This window comes from Microcaecilia unicolor, chromosome 3 (assembly GCF_901765095.1).
Source record: "Microcaecilia unicolor chromosome 3, aMicUni1.1, whole genome shotgun sequence".
NCBI classification, from domain to species: Eukaryota; Metazoa; Chordata; class Amphibia; order Gymnophiona; family Siphonopidae; genus Microcaecilia; species Microcaecilia unicolor.
The window spans coordinates 309,399,145-309,423,428 of record NC_044033.1 but is presented as its reverse complement, the minus strand read 5'-3'; the positions used below and the strand labels follow the sequence as shown (position 1 = coordinate 309,423,428).

The following is a 24,284-nucleotide window of genomic DNA, read 5'->3' as shown; positions in this document are numbered from 1 at the left end:
CTTGTAGATGGATTTTTGGTATTTACACACATATGTGCACCCATCCATACGCATGTACAGGTATTGCAATCATTTATGTAATATTTGGCACATAAGTGTTAGTGCTTTATTTATAGAATTACCCTGTAGAATCTAACGTTACCTCATTCTTCATTGGTCGCAATGAGGCCTCCTTCAAAAGATGCCAAGCTTTGGCAGGCTTGTCTAGGTGCCAGTGAACCCTGGCAGTCATCTTCCCCTGGCTTCCATAAATGGCGCCCAAAATTGCATGTGATCCTGAGATTCACATGCAAATAAATTCATGAACAATCAATTATTGGTATTAATTGGCTCTAATTTGGATTTACGCCCAAATCCTCTCGCATGCAACCCAAAAGGGGGTGTGTCTATGAGAGAGGAATGGGTGGATCAGGGGCATTCCAAAGAATTATGCATGGTATTATAAAATTTGGGGGACCATGTGCCAGGATTTACACCAGATTTCAGTTGGGTGTCAGAATATATATTAAGCACTATTCTATAAAGGGGAAAGGAAATGGGACTTGATATGCCACCTTTCTGTGGTATTTTGCAACTACATTTGAAGCAGTTTACATCTATACAGGTACTTATTTTGTACCTGGGGCAATGGAGGGTTAAGTGACTTGCCCACAGTCACAGGAAGCTGCAGTGGGAATTTAACCCAGTTCTCCAGGGTCAAAGTCCACTACACTAACCACTAAGCTACTCCTCACCTATGAAGATTGCTCAGCCAGGAATGTGCTTTATAGAATAATGCTGAGTGCAAATTTTTACTGCCACTTAACATTCTGCACTATTTACTGAATCCAGCCCCTTTGTCTTCATCCTTTAATAATCCTCCTGCTTTTTTGTTCAAAATGGTCCACTTTAAAAAAAGGTAGAAATCGTAGGGCCCGATATTCAGCCAGTGACAATCAATATTTTTCTGACTACTGCTGGCTTTTAACCCCGAAATTCAGTGTTGAGCCATGTCCAGGCACTGGCACTGAATTTCCTGGTTTCCAGAACGGGCTAACATATACGTATAGCGGGTTAAGTGTGATATTCAGCACTTAACCAACTATGGGTTACCACATAAGGATAGGACTGACTTTTATGTAGTCTTACTGATGTGGTTTGCCTGGCCAGTTAAGTGCTGAATGTGGGCAGTTAACCAGCAAAGTGCTGACTCTGTCCCTGGAATATCCCCAAAATAATCCGTTTTCAGTTCAGTTGCTAACCAGTTATTTTCAGTGGTACTAACTGGTTATGTGCTGATGAAAAATTTTGGTTAGCCCTGTACAGGCGATTTAACTGGCTAGGAGCCATTTCTGGCCTGTTAAATCACTTTATCTATCTCATAAGGTTCTGTTCCCTTAACAACCAACCAAAACCTCTAATGGCTCTATCATAGCATCATTTGTCAACTTTTACATATCCCCACAGCTCCTGGAAACAGGGCCTGGCTCATCTACCTATGATGGACAATTGTGGGAGGAGATACTTCTTGGAGAGAAATGTGCTGGTATAAATACCTAGCCCAGTTTAATTTCCTTTTTCATTTGGATCTCACTTCCCCAGCCATTATACCGCAGAGTAACGGGGAGAGTACTCTGGCTCACATGGAGGGGCATAATCGAACGGGGCCAGCCATCTATAAGGGCGGCCATCTTCAAGGCCGGCCCCATAAAGCGGCATCGCGACCGTATTATTGAAACAAGATGGCTGGCCATCTTTTGTTTGGATAATACGGTTGAAGCCGGCCAAATCTCAACATTTGGGCTGGCTTTAAATATGGCCAGCATTGGTTTTTAGCGATAATGGAAACAAATGGTGGCCATCTCAAACCCGGCCAAATCCAAGGCATTTGGTCATGGGAGGAGCCAGCATTTGTAGTGCACTGGTCCCCCTCACATGCCAGGACACCAACCGGGCACCCTAGGGGGCACTGCAGTGTACTTCAAAAATTGCTCCCAGGTGCATACTCCCTTATTTTATGTGCTGAGCCCTGCAAATCCCCCCCAAAACCCATTCCCTACAACTGTACACCACTACCATAGCCCTTAGGGATGAAGGGGAGCACCTACATGTTGGTACAGTGGTTTTTTTTGGGGGGGGGGGGGTGGAAGGCCCCCATTTACCACCACAAATGTAACAGGTAGGGGGGAAATGGGCCTGGGTCCGCCTGCCTGAAGTGCACTGCACCCACTAAAAACTGCTCCAGGGACCTGCATACTGCTGTCATGGAGCTGGGTATGACATTTGAGGCTGGCATAGAGGCTGGCAAAAAAATGTTTTTTAATTTTTTTGGGTGGGAGGGGGTTGGTGACCACTGGGGGAGTCAGGGGAGGTCATCCTCGATTCCCTACGGTGGTCTTTTGGTCAGTTGGGGCACCTTTTTGAGGCTTGGTCGTTAACAAAAAGGGACCAACTAAAGTCGGCCAAATGCTCGTTAGGGCCGGCTTTCTCTTTTCCATTATCGGGCGAAGCCGGCCATCTCGTAACCACACCCCCATCCCGCCTTCTGTACGCTGCCGACACGCCCCCTTGAAGTTTGGCTGGCTCCACGACGGAAAGCAGTTGAAGCCGGCCAAAATCGGCTTTCGATAATACCGATTTGGCTGGGTTTAGGAGATGGCCGGCCATCTCCCGATTTGTGTCAGAAGATGGCCAGCCTTCTCATTCGAAAATAAGCAGGATAGGCACTGCACAACTCACCCACACAATTTTTAAATTAAATAGGCACAGAAAAAAATATTCATGCTTAATTTGAAATTATGGGGATGAATTTGTGTTTTATTTGCACATAATTTATTCTAATTTCCAAACTCAGGGGCCCTCTTACAAAGCGTCAGTAAGCCCAATGAGGGCTTACCGCACGCTATCCTGGAACTATCGCCGGCCCAACATGGCCACTGGCGGTAGTTCCTGCTCGTGTGCACAGAAAATATTTAAAAATGTAATAGCATGGCACTAACCCGGCGGTAATCGGGCATCATTGTGCACTGCCTGGTTACCGCCGGGTTACTGCGGGAGCCCTTACTGCCACCTCAATGAGTGCACGATAATGTTACTACACGGCCATTTTTTTGAGGTGCTTTTTACCCGCTACGGGAAAAAGGGCCCTGGTGCGTGGGAAAAACGTCCCCCACCACTACTGCAGGGCCCTTTTCCCTGCAGCTTAGTAAAAGGACCCCTGAATAAGTGATGGAACTTTAGTAGATATTACCAGAAAGTAATTCATTGTACTAAAGAGGCTGCTATGCTGTTAGAAATCACTTTGCTGCTGCCTATCTGAACTTCTGCTGTAGAAGCCTGTAGCAGTTTGTTAGAGATAATCCCAAGTTTTGTTAGATAAAATTTGGCATTTTTGGAAGCACATTTCCATTGAGGAATATGTATTTGTTTTGAAACAAGAAGAACAATACGATTAAATGAGTCTGTTTTATTTCAAAATGAACCAAAAAAGAAAAATCCAATGAAATTCTGCAGAATGATTGGAGGGCCTTTGGTAGCTTGGCAGATGGCAATGATGCTGTGGTGAAACAGAGGGTAGAAGAAAGCAGCAATGCAGATGACATGATGAGCCACAGATTGCAGCTGATCCCATATCAATCTGTCTGTCTCTTGCAGGCTGTACACGTACGTCAACACAGAGATCTTCTCTAAACCCACATACAGCTGCTTCATTGAACTTCTGGATAACTATGATAGGAAGACAGGGACCGGGGAGGCCATGGGTCCAGAACATTTGGATGAACAGGACAAATTCCTTCAGGAGATCATGAAGACAGAAGTTATGCAAGAGCTGTATAAGTTCTTCCATCAGAAAAGTAAGAGAACTACCATGCAATCATTTTTATTTTAATGACGGTGTTGTTTTTCTTGTTTATTGCATTATACAGGCATTTGCTCAGGCAGGCCATATATGTCTGTTAAACAAATGAATGGGTCATGCATTTTATATACTGCTTTTTTTGTAGTACAAAGTGATATACATATTATATATTGGTACTTCCTCTGTCCCCAGTGGTTCACAGTCTAAGTTGTGGGGTTTTTAGTACCTGGCCAATAGATAGTTAAGGGGTCCTTTTACAAAGATGCGCTAGCGGTTTTAGGGTGCTCTAATCACTAGCATGTGCTAAAAGCTAGCGACCCCCATAGAAATATATGGGCGACTCTAACATTTAGTGTGTGCTTATTTTTAGCACGCACTAAAAACGCTAGCTCGACTTTGTAAAAGAACCCCTAATGTGACTTACCCAGGGTCACAGGGGCTGCTGTGGGAATCACACCCAGTTCCTCTGGCTTTCAGCCCACTGCACTAACCATTAGGTTACTTGCTTTTAATCAGTCTATCGTCAGGTAGTCATTCAGCATGGCCTTTCTTCTTTCAGGGCTGGCCCTAACCCTGGGACTGGTACCCTATGAGGTTGTACCAGTCATGCAGCTGTCTCTGCGTCTTTCCTCATCTCTATCTGACTCCTGCCAGCGAGCATCATGAGTGCTGTCTCCCCATATTCCTTCCCATCCAGCTCACATCAGCAAATCACCATACACTGTTCTCTCCTTTCTTCCCTCCTTCTCTCATCCTGGAACCAGTATGCTAGCTTCTCTCTTCATTTTGTCCTCCCGTCTATGACACTCAGCCTATAATCCTTTCTTACATCTACTTGTTGTTTAATACACTACTTTCTTTTGTATCAATTACAACGCTACAAGATCGTATTCAGTACTGCCAGAGCTATAGGTAGGTACCAGCTCTGTGGGTGTACTGGGTGCTTGAGCATTCTAACTATTGAGCAAATTGCCTTCATGTGTCTATGGAAGGAGTCATTTGTGTTGAGTTTAGCATCTCCAAATTGTTGAAAACGTTCATTTCTATGATATACGCTCTCTCCCCGTGGCCATGGGTAAGTCAGTTTATCTCCCGTTACCTCAGTTTGTCCTTTGTAACTAGACACTTTATAATAATAATAATAGTAAATAATAATTCATTCCACCTTCTCCTTTTAGTAAACTTACTTGCAGTCCTAGCACAATGAATGCTCCATCAGGCCTCACATTGCAGAGGGGGCTGTACCTCTTTGCTGAAGTATTAGAAAGGTTACTTTCCTGTTGGCATAAAGGATGCTATATATAAAAAAATGATTAATGAGGTCCTACAATTATTCCTGCAAAGTATAAGCACAAATGGATGCAATATTGACCCCCTGTGTCACTTCGCTTGACACCGTTACCTGACCTAATACTTCAACTGCAAAAATAAAGATTCCAGCATGGTCAGCATTCTGAATTAGTTGGCGCCAATGCTGCACATTGAGCAGAAAAGGTGACACCTAGATCCTTTTCCTGGGCGGTGACTCCTAATGTGGAACATTGCATCACGTAGCTATAGTTTGGGTTCCTCTTTCCCACATGCATCACTTTGCACTTGCTCATATTAAAAGTCATCTGCCATTTGGATGCTCAGTCTTGTAAGGCCCTCTTGCAATTTTTCACAGTCCTCTTGCGATATAACAACTTTGAATAACTTTGTGTCATCACCAAATTTAATTACCTCACTAGTTATTCCAGTCTCTAGATCATTTATAAATATGCTAAAAAGCAGCGGTCCCAGTTCCCAAAAACAAAAGAATCCACACCAATCAGAAAACCTTGTGGGAAATTTGGTGTCAGGAGTCCTAACCATAAGAATTGTGTTTTCTCCTGATTTAATGTTAAATGATTATTAGTAATCCAACTATCTATTAGTCCAACACAACAAATCAGACTATCCAAGATGGAAGACCAATCACTAGAAATAGGTAATAACAGAGTAATGTCATCTGCATATATGTAGAATGGTATTTTCAGCTGTAGCTGTTCAAGTACCTGACCCAAAGGTTACTGTAGAATATTAAACAAAGATGGAGACAGTGCTGACTCCTAGGGAACTCTGCAACCCGGCATCCAACTCAAAGATAGACAATTCTGCCTTTTGCATGGATAAGAAACCTTTAAACCATGATAATACAAATCCTCCCATACCCAAATTGCTCAATCTGGATAACAAAAGATCATGATCAACCAAATCAAACACCACTGAAAGATCAAACTGAATAATAATCATAATGGAACTCTGTCCCTTGCTCAATAAAGATTTTCTTTGTACAATCAAGGCCCCTAGCACCGTTTCAGTACTAAATCCAGACTGAGAGATATGAAGAATATTATGATCATCTATATAGTCATACAATAATTTCACCACATATCTCTCCGACATCCTTATAAACAATGGAATGGAGGCAACAGGTCAATAGTTACTGACAGACTGTAAGTTGCCCCACGCTCGGGTTCTTAGGAATTGGGGTAAGAACAATTTCCCCCAAGGATGCTGGAAAAATACCACTGGCTAAAGTATCATTAAACCATTCTGTAAGTTTATCAAGTAAAACCAGAGATATATCCTTCATGACAAAAGTAGGACAGGAATCTAAACTGCAGTGAGATTTAACACACTTAATGATTTCGTATCAGAACATTTCATAGGATAAAAGTATTCCACAAACGACCTCCAGAAACCCCAAAAGAACCACCCAACTCCAACACATCCATAATATCCTCAAAGCGACTAATACTTTCTATAATAAGCCACTGAAAATTAGGGAGATGGCAGTGTAGTAAGATGAGATGCAAATGAAGTAGGCAGCCAGTAGGTGGCAGCAGAAGATCTCCAAATACATCTCCTGGAAGCTCACATCTGGAATGTTGTTTTCAGAATTCTGTTTCTGTGGAAGGAGACAGAAGCATAATTACATTGCATGCAGCAGTCCCTTTTCCCCTTCACCCAGAAAAAATATACCAGAATTTATATTCTGCTAAAGCCAGCAACGTTTTAAGTGGATTACAATATAAGAAGACTAGAACAATCACTACTAATTACATATACAATATAGTTAAGATATTTCTAAAACAAATTTCCGGAATAAAAAAGTTTTCACAAATTTTCTGAATGAATAATAGTGAGTAATAGTTTGTAAATCCTTAGGCAATTTACTCCATGTTTTTAAAGCCTGATAAGCCAGAGAAACAATGGAACAATATTAAAGATTTCTTTGCTTTAGGAATTGGAAATGAAAAGATGGAATTTATCGCAACCCCTACGATTTCTCGCTGGTTGCACAAATTGAAAATGGTTGTATATATAAGATGGTAAAATCCCATATATTATTTTATATTGAACACACAAAAGTTTAAAAATAATTCTTGTCTCAATCGGTAACCAATGTAACTTCTGGTAGAAAAGCGTAATTCTCTCATTTTTGGACAGAGAAAAAAAATTAATCGAACAGAAGTATTTTGAATAGGTTGGAGTTTTTTCAAGAAATTCTTTATACCCCGAATAAATTAGATTGCAGTAATCCACCTGTGATAATAACAATGCCTGTACCAACAATCTAAATTGAACCACCTCAAAATAGTTTTAAATACAAAGCAATGTGTGCATTAGCAGAAAAATATTTTTTTTTCATTTAGCTGATTAATATGCAGTTCTACTACTACTACTTATCATTTCTATAGCGCTACTAGACGTACGCAGCGCTTTACACAGATAATCTCCCTGATATTCACCTGGCTGGTTAAATGCCCCATAACCAGCTATCCATGAATTTAGTGACTGCTATTGGGTTCATGCTTTATTATATTTAAGTGCTGTATGGAAATCTTATTTTATATTCTATGTTTAATTATGTTTGGAGGTTTCTGTGCTACTTGTTAAGAATTTTATTATGTATGTTTTCTTGGAAACTGCCAAGAATTGTACAGTAGTGTGGTCTATACATTACTTAGTTAAAAATACATAAATAATCTGCTTGGTTAGCTGTGTTCCTAAAACTGCTGTCTAGGACTGTCCCACCACTAACCGGACACTGCAGTGGCGGTCAGCGAGGATATTCAACAGCACTGTGCGGTTAAGTGCTACTGAATAACCACAGATGGCCTGCTGAGCGTGTTTTAATCAGGCAGGAACCTTTCAACTGAATATTGACCCTTATGGTTCTTCTTTACTTCTCCCGGCCTCTCCATCATCAGGAGCAGAAATTTGAGGCATCTCGTTTACCGCCTCATCCCTTTCTGTGAACTGCTATCATCAAGCTGAGTTTAATGTCACTTCTGTAGATTGTGGGAGATTGTTCACCTGATCATGCATGTTTTAAGTATTACAATTTCTCTTGCACACCCAGTACACTAAATTCTAGCTCGGAGGATGTAGTATTGACATGCCTTGCTCTGCTTTGTGAGCTGGGTTTTGTTATCTTCTCGTATGCGATCGGTGATACAGCGTTTTCCCCTTACAGAAAAATACGGCAACCAGCAAGAGTTTGTGGCAGACCTGAAGAAGATGTGGTTCGGCCTGTACTCAAGATCCAAGACTGAGCAGGACTCCAGTGGCTTTGAGCACATTTTTGTGGGTGAGTAGTGGGTCTAGCAGAATGCACATTTACAGACGAGCAGTTCAGTTGGCTTATCAGCTCTAGGGCATCACCTCACCCACTGCTGTAGTCCTGCTTTTACTGCCATTGTATCTATGGACTTGAATTTCCAATTTCCCTAAGAGAAGCAATATTTGCAAATGCCAGCGTGCTCTGAGGAAAGCATGAGGCCAATCCACATATCACACATTTTGATTGTATTTAGTGAGTGTGTCCTGCTCTGCCTTATCATACTGCTACACTAAGGGCCAAATATTCACGCACAAATTAATTGCTAAACGAGCTCAATGACACCAATAATTGGGAGCTAACAACCAATTATTGATGTTAATTGGCACTCATTAATATCTCCCTGTATATCTGCTGCACATTGTTCTATAAGGCAGTGAGCCTAACTCCCATAGCGTGTATCTTGAAAGGGGGTGTGGCCACGGGAGGCTCATGGTTGTGTCAGGGGTGTTCCAAGTTATAGAATACATGTAGTTATAGAATACTGGGTCAGTGCACCTAACTTGGACGCCAGCATTTACACCAAGTTTCAGCAGTATTACTACCATTGTATACCTAGTAACCATATTTATAGTATCCAGGTACACACCGCCTCTCTCCCATACCCAGTAGTGTACTTATCTTGGTTGTGTCACAATCCCAGGCTTTGAACAAACAGTCACGGACTCTGGAACAATGTGAGCCCTTGGCCTACTGTCGACGAGCGGCAGCAGGAGGCAACCCCCCTCCCCCCCCAAGCAAGACTGGGCAGGATTCAGGATGCACTTGGCTTGGCTAGAGTCAGATACTGGAACACGCTTGGCTTGACTGGACTGGAACTGGATTCAGGAACAAGCTTGGCTACAAACAGGCAGATACAAGCAGGGAGGGGACTGGAGCTAAAGACTACTGGGGTAAAGACAAGCAGGGACAGAACCAAAGCTGAAGGTTAGCAAGGCAGAGACAAGCAGGATACAAAGCTGACCCACACAGACAAACAACAGAACTAAGGCTGAAGCTAAGGTAGAAGAGACTAGAACAAGCAAGGCAGACTAGGCAAGACACAAAGCTAACCCACACAGACAAACAACAGAACAAAGGCTAAAGCTAAGGTAGAAGGGACTAGAACAAGCAAGGCAGGACACAAAGCTGACCCACACAGACAAACAACAGAACAAAGGCTAAAGCTAAGGTAGAAGGGACTAGAACAAGCAAGGCAGACTAGGCTGGACACAAAGCAAACAAACAGAGTAGAACAGAAACAGAAGTGCCCACGGGCACACAGGCTATGAACAAAGCAACAAGGATCTAGGCAGAAGTGCTCACAAACACACAGACTAACCTGGGGACCTTTGGCATTGCAAAGGCACTGAATGAAGGTGCCACACTTCCTTATAAACAGAACAGAGGCAGGAAATACACAGAGCCCAAAGTGAGGCTTGAAAAACAGAGGCAGTGGAAACCCTACAAGACAGAGGCAGGAAATACACACTGAACACCAAAGTGAGGCTTGAAACACACAGGAAAGAAACAACCATGCAGACAGTAGCCAGCTCAGCAGCTGACCATTGGAAGTAAGGTGAGTCAGAGAGGGATCATGACCACAGTCGTGACAGGTTGCCACCTGGGGGAGAGCACCCTCTCCTCAAGGCGCGTCTCCCCTGCCCTCCCTCCTCCGAGCAAGAGTGTGAGCTGAGCAGTCGTGTGGCTGTTGACTCTGTCAATCTCCTGTCCCCTCTGATGTCAACTTCCTGTTCAGGGGCAGGGGACTGTCAGAGCCGACACAACTGCAGAGATGCTAAGGGGTCCCAATTTTTGAGAGGGAGATTTTAGTACACACCCACAGCCCTGCCCCACTTTGCATTGGCTTCACCCCCTGGCACATCTCAAACCCACGGCCATTTCAGAAAATAATTTATTTAATAACCTAACACCCTTTTCAATTAGCTTTCATAGGCCAAAACCTCCTGCCTCAGGTCAGTATAATGCTGTTATGGTATCCTCTCCTGACCTGAGGAAGGAAGTATTGGTCTCTGAAACTTTATTAACACAGCTACCATATTACTTTATCCTAAATTAGAAATAAAATTATTTTCTTTACCTTTGTTGTATGGCCATTTACTTTTTCTAATTGTGTTGCTGCCAGTCTCTTGATTCTGTTTCCCTTCATTTTCTCTTAACTCTTTTGCCAGGGTTTCCTGGCCATTTGTCATTTTCTCTTCTTTTTCTTTGCTTTCTGCCTTTCTCTCTCTGTCCAGATTTAATTCATTCTTACTATCCATTCATTAATTTCCTTCTTTTTACTTCATCTACCTACGGCTTTTCATCTTTTCCTTACCCTTGTTCTCCCCATGCCCGTTCCTCTTATTCTCCAGTCTTTCACTACTCCCCTTTTCCATCCAGCAGCTCTCCTCTTTCTCTCCCCATCCTTCCAGTGTCTCCCATCTTTCTTTCTGCATCCTTCCATCCAGCTTCTCCTCTTTCTCCCTACCCTTCCATCCAGCGTCTTCCCTCTTTCTCTCCCCATCCTTCCACCCATCTACCCTCTCTCCTGATCCTTCCATCTAATGTCTCTCTCTCCCCCTCCTTCTATCCAGTGTCTCTCTATCTCTCTACCCTTTTCTGTTCAGTGTCCCTTCTCTTTTCACATCCTTCCATCCAGCGTCTTTCTCTCCCCATCCTTCCATCCATCTTCCCTATTTCTCTCCCCATCCTTCCATCCATCTACCCCCTCTCCCGATCCTTCCATCCAGTGTCTCTCTCTCTCTATCCCCTTCTTTCCATCTAGTGTTTGTCTGTCTACCCTTTTACATCATTTCCCCCCCTCTTTCTCCCCATCATTCAATGTCTCTTCTGTTTCTCTCCCTACCTTTCCTTCCAGCGTCTTCCCTCTTTCTGATCTCAGCCAGGATCCCCCCTTTCTCCCTGTCCTTTCACCAGCAGCTTCTCTCTTTCTCAACCCCTTCTCCGTCTCCCCTCTGTCTCTCCCCACTCTCTCTATTTTACCTCCTGCCTCCCGCTCCATCTCCCTTCCTTCTCTCCCCACTCTCTCTATCTTACCTCCTGCCTCCCGTTCCTCCTTCCACCAGATCTTCGTTTCTTGGCTACTGCTGTTTCTTCTGTTGAGCAGCAGCGGCCGCTACAAAAAAAAAAAGAACTAACAAACAAAAAAAAATTTTTTAAGCAAGCGCGGCATCGCAGGCAGCCTTCAGGCATTGGCTGTTGGCTCTGCAGCCACTCCTCTCTCCTCTCACTGTTCCCAGAGGAGTGTAGCTTAGCAGGAAGTCGATCTCAACTTCCTGCTCCAGGGGCAGTGACGTGAAATGATGTTTGTTTAATTAGCTCTTTTTTTTGTAGCTGCCGCTGCTACTCAACAGGAGAAGCAGCAGTGGCCGGAAATGGGAGCTAGCACCGCGTGTTTCAGCGGGAGACTTTCCCACTTTCGCGGGAGTGCGGGAGATGACCCGCCAAAGGTCTACAACTGCTCATTGTACTCCCTTGCTGACTGTACCCTGGGGCGGACCACCCTCACTGCCCTGCCCTTGGTACGTCACTGCCCATATCTATGGTAACTACATGCAGCCACTCTCTCCTTGTGCCCCTTATACTCAGACACATACAGCCCTCCCAATATCCAGGATATCCAATTGTCCTAAGTTTTTCCCTCTGTATCCATGGTAACCAGGTATGTGTTTTCCATGCAGGAGAGGTGAAGAATGGGAAGGTGTCTGGATTTCACAGCTGGATCCGTTTTTACTTCCTGGAAAAGGAAGGTCTCCTTGACTATTACAGTCACAACTACGATGGGCCGGTAAGTCCTCTCCTGGCACTGGAGTGGAGCAGAGGCAGGAAGGGTTTGATGTGTGTGACAAATGCAGAAGCAAGTAGCATTATATTACAGATGATTCCAGAGCTCAGGGGTCCCTGACTCGTGTCCAATTAATATGCATGAGTTCTATTTGCATGCACTGCCTCCACTGTATGCAAATAGATCTCATGCATATTCATTGGGGAAATTCTGAAAACCCAGCTGTGTTGCGGCCCTGGAAGACTGAGATTTGCCCACCCCTGCTATAGACTGTGCTGGTCAATGGTCTGTCTGTTTAGCATCACCACTGCTATTGATAGCAGCGCTGAATATACATAAAGAATTTAAATGCTGTGGCTGGCATTTAAAAGAAACACTGACCACAGGGTTTAAAGATTAATTCTTTAGTCTTTAGTATTGCACTTTAGTGGATAAAATTCCCTGTGTAAGAACAATCTCTATGTGTGGTGCTTGAACAAATCTCTGCTTTGCAGTTTCCAGCTCAAATCTGACAAAATATTTTTCCCCACAGTCAGCTACTGCAGAGTAAAAATGGAAGAGGAAGCTCAGGATATGTTCTGCTGGTAGCAAAAACCAGATAGTGGTATGGTTGATCAATTATGTTAGCTTCTGGTAATTCACAAAAGCACACTCTTGGAAGTTTCTAGTCTCTTTCTATGTTCTATAACTAGTGTTATGACCCAACATCTAGAGACCTTTGGCCAGTCTTAGTTTTTGAGCTGCCATCCCAGAGAATTTTGAGATTAGCAGACCTGTCTCCTTCCATTTGCAATCAGCACAAAACACAGCAGGAGGTACATGAATCTTCCTCCAGAAACTGAACACATGACTTTGTTCAGCAAACCAAGAAGATGATTAGTTTAGTTTTGTTTATTTTAAGGTTTGATATATTGCCCTTTGAAGTCAAGTGAAGACAATGCAGGATGGATTACAACAATACAATGCTTAAAAAACGAAGAGAGGGAAAAATGAAATTACAATCAACCAAGAAAGAAAAGGAAGAACAGCTACATTAGCATGCCCTGTGTCCTGGGATCTCAGCTTAGCCTCAAAAGGTCCTAGCTTTCCCTGAATTTTATTACATTTGTACCCTGCGCTTTCCCACTCATGGCAGGCTCAATGCGGCTTACATGGGACAATGGAGGATTAAGTGACTTCCCAGAATCACAAGGAGTTGTCTGTGCCTTAAGTGGGAATTGAACTCAGTTCCTCAAGACCAAAGTCCACCACCCTAACCACTAGGCCACTCCTCCACTAAGAGGAACAGCCGAACAAATGAAGTTGGAAGTTACACAGGTCTCACACGTTTGCTTTGATCTCAGATGTATTGCTCTGTCAGCAGAAGGGCACTCTTTCACCTAACACTCTGCCTCTTGTGCCCAGGCCCCAACTCAGTGGGACATGCTAAAAGAACAAATTTAAAAGCAGATTATAGACCAGGCCCTATACAAGCCAAAAAAATAAAAGCCCAGGAGCCAGATGTATTGGTACAAATGAAGGCTGGCAACTCACTGTAGGTCAACTGAACAGGCTAATTCAGTCCTGAATTTACTCTGTTGCATGCATGGAGTTGCAGTTCTGATTACCCATTGATTTCCCTGAGATAACAGGAACTATAAGTCCATTTATGCAATGAACAGCCTGATCAGTCTACCTGGGTGAGTTGGCAACCTTAGAACCAATCTATCTAACTTGTGGATCTAGCACTAAGATGCACATCAATTTCTGCCTTACCCAGCTGTCCAGGGCTGACAAGAGGAGGTAGGGCAGGTGATAAATTTCTGGTTACAATTCTTTCTCGAGCCATGCAGCTGGAAAAAAGAGCCCAGATTCCCGAACTATTGACTTTTTTGATTTGGTAGGACCAAATCACATTACGTTTCTGGGGCCCATTGAAATGGAAAGCAGTGTTGTCTGGCATTGGCCTGGGGTCACATCAGCAGCTGCAGCTGTTTCCTGAGCCCAAATATACCAGAAAGCGAGCCCTGATTTACATTCTTTCACTTCATTTGTGACCGAAGTCTTCAGCAGTAAGAAATGAAATTACATGTCATTCTGACCACCGTCATCAACCTCTCTCATGCTCTGTTTTTATAATGAAGTCACCAAGGGGGCTGCAGCTCAAAAGGATAGGGTGAGCCACCCCTGGCTTTACACAGTTGAGTCTATGGACTGGGAGCTGTTAATCTCTCCAACATCAGCATGAGTTCTTAGCATAGTTCATGCACTTTTCACCCTCCTTCTGCAGGATGAAGGCATTCTCTAGATCTTATTCCTTTTTGCCACACTGACTCCCTCTTTCATTTAGTTAAAAATAAATAAAGCTCTGCTACTTCTCAATTTCTCCCATCATCTGTCTATTTTAAAACAGGACTTCCCAAACTACAGCTGTGCAGTCCTTGTAACGACATGGAAAATATCAGCTATATTTCCCATATCATTTCATCATTTATGACCTGAAATGACAGGAAGACCCCAGAAATTTCAGGTTTTCTCCTGTGTCGGAAATAGTGCACACCCTTGGTGAAGAGTGCACACTGTTTTCAATATTGCCCTCAAATGAACAAACAAAAGAAAACAAAAATAAAAACTGAAACAAAATGAAAATTTCTGCAGAAGAAGTTCTAAGTACGTGCAATTAGGGCCTCCTTTGTTTTTATTATTTTATTTATTCATTTTATATTACATTTATGTCCAATACATAAATGGGAAAGAAAAGAGAAAATATCAAGTAAAACAAACATTAAGGAAAAATATCATCTTTGTTAGTCCACATTATTGTCCACAATTGGGGGGATCCAAGATCAGGAAAACAATCTCAAAGAAAATAAGAAAAACACGGAATGGTTAATCTTACAATTCATATTTTCTGAGGGAGGAAGGTTAATCGGTAATTGCAGCAGGTACAGTGGTAACTTAAAGGAAGTTGTTGCAGAGGGTTCTTCATCTGTTCTTTTAACTCCACAAACTCTTGTAATTTCCTGGGTTCAACAAATAAGTAATCAGGAAATAAAACACTTACAAGGGAATCGCTCTAGGAAGGTCCCACCTAGGGCAATGATTCTTGGCTTAAAAGCCAAGAGTTCACACCTCCTAGTCTGTGATTCCTTTGATATATCAGGAAATATATTTATCTTTGAACCCCAAAAAAACTATCAGCCATATGTCGGAAATACAATTTCAAAACATTGTTCCTATCTAAATCAAAGGCAAAAGTCACTAATAATATAACTCTATATACAAGGTATTTTAGGAAAATTTATCTTTCTCAAGTTATTTTTCCTTAATTGGTTCTCCAGAAGTTCCAATTTTTTTACAAGAAACATAATTGTCCTTCATTACCAGATTAACTGATTTTCGTAGAGAAACCATTTCCAAAATCAAAGTCTTTATTTTTTTATCTTGGACTTCCACTTTGTTAGATAAGTATTGATATAGTCACATATTTATTCCTAAAAAAATTTTGGCATCTGAAGAAGAGAGTTATTCACACTCTGCAGCACTTCCCATAGTGCATCCATTGTGACATTGTTTGGCTTCACCAGGTCCAATTTCTCCACAGAAAGTGTTCCAGATATCTTCGGGGGGGAAAGCTCACTCTCCAATCCCCCAGTTGGTTTATTATCCGGAGTCAATGCTGCGCCAGGACCTCCTCGGATCGCATGAAAATCCTAACCCACTTCGGGCATTTCCACTGTTGACCTTCATAGCGAAGCGTTACTGTTTCCGGGTCTTGGAGAGGTCATGCCAACAGGGGGACTCAAAGTCACTCCCTCTCCACTGAGATTTGGCAATAAAGCCTTGCTGTTCCCCAAAGCAGGAACTGATATCCCCGAAGTTATGACCCCGAATCTCTCCAAAGTAGACTGAGAAGTGGTGGGAACCCCAGCCGTGTTCGAGGAGGGCAACACCACGGCTTTGCCTTTCTTCTTCCCCATTTTCTGGGGAGCGCACCTACTTCTTCAGGTATTCTGGTGTAAAACGGGAACTCAACTAACGTACATCCTCCCTCGACGCCATCTTGGATCCTCCAATTTGGGACACTCTTTGTCTGGTTTCTCCTCAGAGGCCTGTCTGATATGGGTAACCCTTCAGCATAGCCCTCTGAGTCATTGAAACACGGAAGCCCCTCCACCACTTACAAGCTGGTGTCCCTTCGGAGGGGAGGGCCTCCTACTTTGAGGTTCAAGTATTTGATTAACTTCTATAAACACCCAGTGTGTGTTTATGAATCCAATGCAGTTAGATAGTGCCATAACCATCTGCACGTAAAGGAGGTTTTCAGCTGGGAAGAACCAGACCCTGTTTCAATCATCTGTAAGAACACCACTCCTCCAGATTTAGGAGAACATCTGGAGAAAATCAATGTCTCAAGTCATCAAGGATGATGACAAACTGACTCAGGAGAAGACAGAGAGTTCATCAGAATCATGGATACGGAATTCTACAAAGATGAGTCAAACTGTTGGGTAGCTCCTCTACCATTTCGGATGCCCAGATCATGACTCACTAATAACAGACAGCAAGCTCTCTCTTGACTCACTTCATTGCAGAAGACTCTAAGAAGGAAGTCAGAGACAAAATAGCACTTTATAACTTTCATGCAAAACATGCTAGATAATGGCCATACAGAGCCAGCTCTACCATTAAAAGACAATGAAGAATGTTTTTTGTGTATCACCCACAAAAACCAGGACAGATCAGGATTCAGCGCTCAATTTCAAGGAAATTCACTCAACAATGTGGTGCTTTCTGGGTCTGATATGATCAACAGCTTATTAGGAATCTTGATTTACTTCAGAAAGGAACCCATCACCATAACAGAAGATATCCAGCAAATGTTCTACTGCTTTGACGAACACCCAGACTATAGAAACTACTTGAGATTCCTGTGATACCATAACAATGACATCAAGCAGGAGAGGATGCAGACGTTGTTTTGGAAAATAAGCTGGAAAAGGTAGAAGATTCACAGCAGGCACAACTTTTTCAACTGCCAATGACCAGGGAACAGTACATTCAGAGAATGAGCTAAAAGTAGGGTGTGAAGGAGACTGGGCAGAATCTGAGACAGAAGAATGTAGAAGAGGTAAAACTTGGAGTGGGCACCAGGGTGATGGGGAAGGTTAAATATTTTCAACTTTTCTTAAAGCAAGGCACCAATTGGTCAGCAATTAGACCAGAAGAAGTGGCTAAGGCAATCTGATTATGACTGTGTTTGATTGACTGAAAAATCCTGGAGGGGTTGATATCCTTCCTAAACTGACCTAATTAGTGCTGAACATCAGAGCTAGTCAGCTAAATTCGCTAAAGAAATCTCTCCAGCAAGCCACTGATTCTCTTCTTTTCCTCCCTCCAAAATGTCAATTAAAAAAAAAAGTATCCTCTTGTCACAGTCCCCTTCCTTCTTTCCATCCTGATTGCTAAATATAGAAATAACCCTGCCCTGATGGTATTATCCTCCTCCATCCATCCAGACTGCCATAACTGGTTACAGTGAAGGCTGAGGATTTCCCTGCCTCCCTGCGAGGACCCCAATAAAGGCTAAAATATTGGCTGAGGATCCCTGAGGCTGTGCAGTGAAGGGGTATTCAATTAGGGTTGACATTGTTTACATTTTGACAGTTGGGACTGAGGGAAGAAGGGAGATCTTGCTGATGGGACATTTTTATTTACAATTTAATAGGAAGGAGATGGAAATTATTCTGCAGAGGCTTTTCAAAAGTTACAGTTGGGGAGGGAGGGAAATAACAGGGAGGAGGCCTAACATCTTTTTGACAGAGGGAGGGATGCTCTGAATGGCCAGATTTAGGGTTACCATATGGCTCCAACAAAAGGAGAGCAGATTGAGCCAGTCTGGGTTTTACTTCCATTGCTCTCACTGAAAGCAAAACCCGGACTAGATCAATGTGCCCTCCTTTTTCTGGAGCCATATGGTAACCCTAGCCAGATTTCACTGCACTGAAAATCAAAGCTGCTAATGTATACAAACTTTGAATGAAGACATTTGAGCAGGCCTAGATTTTTCATTTATATCCTGGTATTCTCTAGGATGTGTAGTCCTGTTTTCTCCATTTTATATCAGCACTACAGTTCCCAGAATCCATCAGGAGGTGGGAAGGGGGAGGGGTTTGAGAAAATCCAGAACCAGGTCACTTGGAACCATTTGTGAACTGTAATTATATTCTTTTGTTCCCCCCCCCCTCTCCTTTTTTCCATCTCTGTCCCAAACCTAATCTGTTGACCACTCTATCATCTAAATGTCTCTCTCTCTCTCTCTCTCTGTCTTGCTGCAGTGGAACACCTACCCTGATGTGCTGGGGAAGCAGTTCCACTGGGATGGTTATTTTAAGGAAGTTGGCTCCTCATTCATTGGCTCCAGCCCAGAGTTTGATTTTGCCATATACTCCTTGTGCTTTATTGCACATCCCAACAAACTGTAAGTATCCACAATTCATCTGTACCACCTGTCTGAAGTGACATGGACTGAGCCAGTCTCAGTTTTGCCCTGGTTCATGAAGAGAAAATAATCTTGCAGTTTTTAGGGAAATCAGGACTTAACATGTTTTAGGTGACCTGAAGCCATTTACTATCCCTACAACCGCAGTGCTGGCTCAGTGCTTGAAACATGGACATATTTCTACTACAGAAAGAACGCAGTGTGGCAGGCCATCAAAAAATAAAATTAGTTAAAAGATAACCAACAGTGCAGTTAGACTGAGATGACACCTTTATAAGACAAATGAATGTTTCAAAAAGCATCAGACTCTGGAACTGCAAAGCTCCCTTTTTCAGGCATCCAAAGGCATTTTTTAGCCTGACAAAGGAGGCAAAGTAACTGATGAAGATGATAAAGCCTGATTTGAGTTTTGCAGCATGTCTACATTTTTGAAGGGCTCATTGTTACAATGAAATGATTAGGATTCCAGTGTAACTCTGCCCATCCTGGCTCCCAACAAGTCTTTTTGGTTTGGATAGCAGTGGATTTCTTGGCTCAGAATGCACTCTTGTGATGTTGATGAGCAGCTGCCTTCGCCTTGTGTTGTCACAGAGTGGAAGAGCAGGAAGGTGATTATGACCATAATAATGCACAAGAATGACTTGGGAATCGAAGAACAGGGACACACAAGTTTCTTGATTTCACAAAAAAAAAAAAAACCTCTCTCTTTTTTTGGAGTATAAACATTGTAGGACTGATACTCAGTGAAGTCTTATTTGGTTAAATGAGTGCAGTTGAATACCCTGAATAACGATAACCAGAAGATTTCTCTACACAGCCCAACTTAACTTGTTCTTTAATCAGAAAGTACTTAATATTGACACTATCGGATGAAATGTTAACCAGACCTCTAGCATGCCTCCAATCCCTCCTCTCTTTAACCTGTTAAATTTTAGCCAGGCATTGAATTGTCCAGCCAAATATTACCAGTCTGTGATCCTGGGGCTTAAGAAATGATGATTTTGTCCACTACCTCCTTAATTAACTGGACAAATCACTTGGATATTGACTCCTTTATTGCTGTATATAGAGGGGTACCCTAGTAAGATCAGTAACCACATTTCTAATTAATTAAGCCATCATTTAGCGTTGATCACATGGGAAACTGAAACTCAGAGATAGAAAAAGACCACACCCTCTGTCTTTTGCTAGAATTCTAAGCTAGAAGGATATAGTACGTTCCAGTAAGGCAACAGGAAGCCAACCTACATTTTAAGAAAGGTATGAGCTGCAGTACATTGGACTAGAGGAGCCTCATGGGTTCAGGATTCTCTGTAGGTCTCTAATATCTTTTGTGTATCAATAGGAGAATTATCCAAAGAGGATAATGATGCACACGGGCCATGACCCTTTTTCAGATGTGGCTGGGGAAGGAGCTTCTGTCTAATATCCCCCAGAATTCTTTAGACTGAGATAACAGAAGAATCCAGAGACATAAATTGACTCCACTTACTCTTATTTCTTCAACTCTTGCAGGTGCAAAATTAGCCTGGGAGGCCACCCTTTGAGTATCCAGACCTACATCTGGACCAAGACCACCTATGATAACGGGAAGAATTATATCGCCACAGCTTATCCTACGTTTTAAGCGAGCCACAAACTTTCTCACACAGTCTGTTCCCATTTTAACTACAAGATGAGATTCTATTTAATGATAGCTTCTGGCAATGAATGGAAAATTTTCACTGGAAAAATTACAGCTTTCACCGTTCAGGAAAAAATGATGAAAAATGTCTGCTTCTACTATTTTGGTCTTTGCCCTGTAATTTAGATGGGTAAAATACTTTGAAGAAGTGGACCAAAAGTGGCAAACTGAGCTTCTTATCCTTGTCTCAACAGAACAGAGGCTTATCAAACGGCAAAATGTCTACGGGGGTAACTCAGTAAAGGGTGCCACAAAATATGTACCAAAAATCATGGCAGCAAGTGGTATTCTATAAAGGTACTTACATGGATAAGTGCCATTAGAGAATACAGGAATAAGGCACCACTTACATGTTACCATGTAGCCACAATCACTTGGTGAAAGTGTTCGTGGCTATGCGGCACCACATTCATGCATACCTTACAGTATTCTGTAAGTTATGCACATGTCCGCTAGAATGCCCCTTAGCTACCTATGCTCCGCCCACATGAATGCCCCCTTTCACATATGTGCTAAAGAGTATACACATATATTTTATATAATCATGGCTGATAAAGTCCAATTAGCGATGCCTTTTTCCCACATATGTACTAGTATTCAGTAACATACATGAGTATTTGGTGCCTACCCATAGGCATGATTCTATGGATGTTGTCATTTGTAATTTATATATGTGTCTTTCTCCCTTTATGATTTTGGAGTGGCTAGATGTAGCTGCGCCAAATTTTGTGCTGAGACAGATCCTCCTAGGGAAACCTCTGATTTTTCCAGTTTCCAAAGTTTGTGAGTGATCTAGAGGGAGGGGGAAAATATGATTGATATACCATTTGAAAAGAAATGCTTTGGGGGTAAACCCAGGATAAATACAAAGTCGTACTCGGGGGGGGGGGGGGTTCTTCAGAACTAGCAAACTTGTCATTGTTCATGCAGAACATCTCACAGTAGAAATGGATTTGTAGTTTCTCAATTTTTGCTGATGCTATTTTTAAAAAAATGGAGATTTTATTTTTCACACACTCTTAGTATATTTTCTACAATGCCCTAGAATGTTTTAAAATGAAATACGTCACAATACTTGAATAGATCAGGTTACAGTTAGTGCTCATGGCCAGGGGCTAAGAACATTAGAAAGTTGAGATGGAGAGGGTTGGTGAATTGGAGAGAGCCCAATAATTCATGCCAGAGAAGTTGTAGGTTTAAAAATCCTGCTTGTCATGATGGGTATATTTATGTGTTAGAAGAGAGAGAGAAGATGGAAGTTAAAGGAGTGAAGAAAAAAGACAAAGGCGATGGTTGCAAACAAGATCAGATTGGGTGGACCAAATCCATTGAAGATTTAGAGACCACATTGAGCCAGGGGGAAGCAGAACACCTTTTAGGCTGCAGTCTAGTTCCTGATGCTGTCATGAGCAAGATATCAGTTAGGCCATGGCCCCAGTGGCTCATTTTGCTCCACTGTCTATGTGTTGAGCTATTAACTCTAAACAAGGAACCAGTGGAAGTGAAGGACTAAGTTCCAGTATGATCTTCTGAGGCTGGTAAGGTTGGTCTTGAATATTACTTTGACTTGAAAACTGTAGCAGTCTCTGTATTTTATTATTTTATTTTCTTTGATGCTTGTCTCGTTGTAATTATCCCAGTGAATTTGCTGGCTTTTGTTGTGTTACCCACCTTGGACCACTTAGGGAGAAGGTGGGCTATGCGTTCGAAAGAAAACAATAGAATAGAACAGAAAGTGCAAAGGAGCACCCTCAACATCAAAAGAAGGCAAGTGGAGATCACCATCACAGTGAAAAGGTTTCATAATGCTATATTAATATTCTTTTGACTGCTTAGGTTAGAAGACTGCAGAACATGCTGAAAGTATTGTAGGTTTTTAACCATTTGGACCCCACATTCAGTTTAGCTGTCATTAATGTGCAGATGAGTTCCTTCTAAAAGGTGTACATTTGGCTACTACTAAGAGTAAGCTGCCCTTCCTAGGCAACATGTTTCCAGCTCATGTATATCCCATGTAGTCAATGACCTTTGCTTGATAGACCAAAGTTCTGTCTTTCTGAGAGCTGGGATCTGAGTGCTGAGGTTGTTGCTGACTCTCACAAGTCTGATTTACTTGCGGGGTAGCAATTTATTAGTGAGGACAGAGGCAAATGTTGTATGGATGTAAAAGTAACTTTCCTAGACCTGAATTCATTTCTGATTTCTGCTGAACACCATTAAGCAAAACATGATTGTCAAAGGTTTGTAAACTTAAGCAGAGTGGAGGAATAACCCAATGGTTAGCACAGTGGGCTGAAAACCTGGGGAACTGGGTTTTATTCCCACTGTGGCTCCTTGTGACCCTGAGCAAGTCACTTAGCCCTTCATTGCCCCAGATACAAAAATGTAGATTGCAAGCCCACTAGAAGCAAAGAAAGTTTCCTGCCTATAATTAATGCAAGGTGCTGTGATTGGACCACAGAAAGGCAGTATATCAAATCCATGACCCTGAGCCTTTAAAGGGTGCAGATTAAAATTATGGATGAGTAGCATTCATAAATCTTTAGATAGTAATAATGAGGGAAACCTATATATAGAGAACGTGCTTATTTTTCATCTGATGCAATGCTTCACTACATTCATATAAAATGCACCATATACTAATCTGTGTAAAACAGAAGAAGTTGGACACTACAGGCCAGTTAGTCTTACTTTGACGGTTAGAGAATTAATGCAGATTCTACTGTATGAAAGGACAGTGGAATGCAATGTCAGAGAGAAGGCATGTGTTGTATCTCAGAAACTTCCCAGTAGGAGGTGTCTTCAGTGGAGTTGGAGTTTCAGTCTGGAATTTGAGGGAGGAGTGCCAGACAGGACCCTGAAGAGTTCATAATCTAAGTTTGTACCTGAGATAATAGAGGGTTAAGTGACTTGCCCAAGACCACAAGGAGCAGCACTGGGATTTGAACCAGCCACCTCTGGATATCAAAAGCCCTGCTCTAACCACTAGGCCACTCCTCAATTAACGGTAAAGTTAATTGAGTTTTAAAACTCATTAGCACACTTTGGCTTGTGTTCTAGGCATGTGCTGAGGCTCAAGAGCGAAGCTGCTGGGCACCTAGGTATAGGAGTTTCTGAAGGTCCCAGGGGATCTTGAGACTGACCAGAGTCAAAAGCTGATGAAAGGAGACATAGACCCATACTCCTTGGAGTCACCAAACATGTAATACAAGTGTCTTAGCAAAGTGGAGTTTCAGTTTGGATTTAGAGGGAGGAGTGCCAGACAGGTAGAAATTCCACCGAGTTGCTCTTTGAAAGAGATAAGTGCCTTCAGCAGGAATATTACAATTCTACTAAAATGGGAGAAAACTGGCATCAGGCTGCACATTTGCCAATATGGGGAAGAACCAGTATAGGTTCCTCTCCAAAGAGTGCCTTTGCTAGGAAGCAGGTAGGGAAGAAGCTGTAATGCGTGCAGATTACTTACACTGTGAATTTGTGGACCGTTTTGACTTTTCTTGATTTTCTGTATGGATTGCATTTGTCAAGTTATTCATCTGCTTCAAGTATCCCAATAAAATGTTTCTCTCTGGAAAAACCATAATTGTTGTATGATGTGATATCTGTTCTGCCGGGGCTTGACAAGAAGGTTTTTCACAAGCCTAAGGACCATAAATCACTATCTGTCCCCCTGTCAGGAAAGATCCCTGGAATCAGGGGTTATCTAATGGCCCTGCACATCCAACAGAGTCCCGTGGTCTGAACAGTGATTGAGCCAGGGGCTACAGAAGTATTTGTAAGTAAGCGGGCTGCTAGATCCAAGATAGCATGGTCTTACCATAGGGAGAACATGTCAGACAAATATGA

The 24,284-nt window shown here is 42.4% G+C and overlaps 1 protein-coding gene across 1 annotated transcript in view; it reads left to right on the top strand.

The window, feature by feature from the left end:
* Positions 1-24,012, top strand: part of ENDOU (endonuclease, poly(U) specific) — a 79,267-nt gene extending 55,255 nt beyond the window's left edge. Inside the window, exons 7-11 of the mRNA XM_030198305.1 lie at positions 3,634-3,833; positions 8,343-8,456; positions 12,170-12,276; positions 18,591-18,733; positions 20,270-24,012. Coding sequence (XP_030054165.1) covers positions 3,634-3,833; positions 8,343-8,456; positions 12,170-12,276; positions 18,591-18,733; positions 20,270-20,381 — 676 coding nt within the window. The 3' untranslated portion in view covers positions 20,382-24,012. The remainder of the gene's footprint in view (positions 1-3,633; positions 3,834-8,342; positions 8,457-12,169; positions 12,277-18,590; positions 18,734-20,269) is intronic.
* The last annotated feature ends 272 nt before the right edge of the window (positions 24,013-24,284 follow it).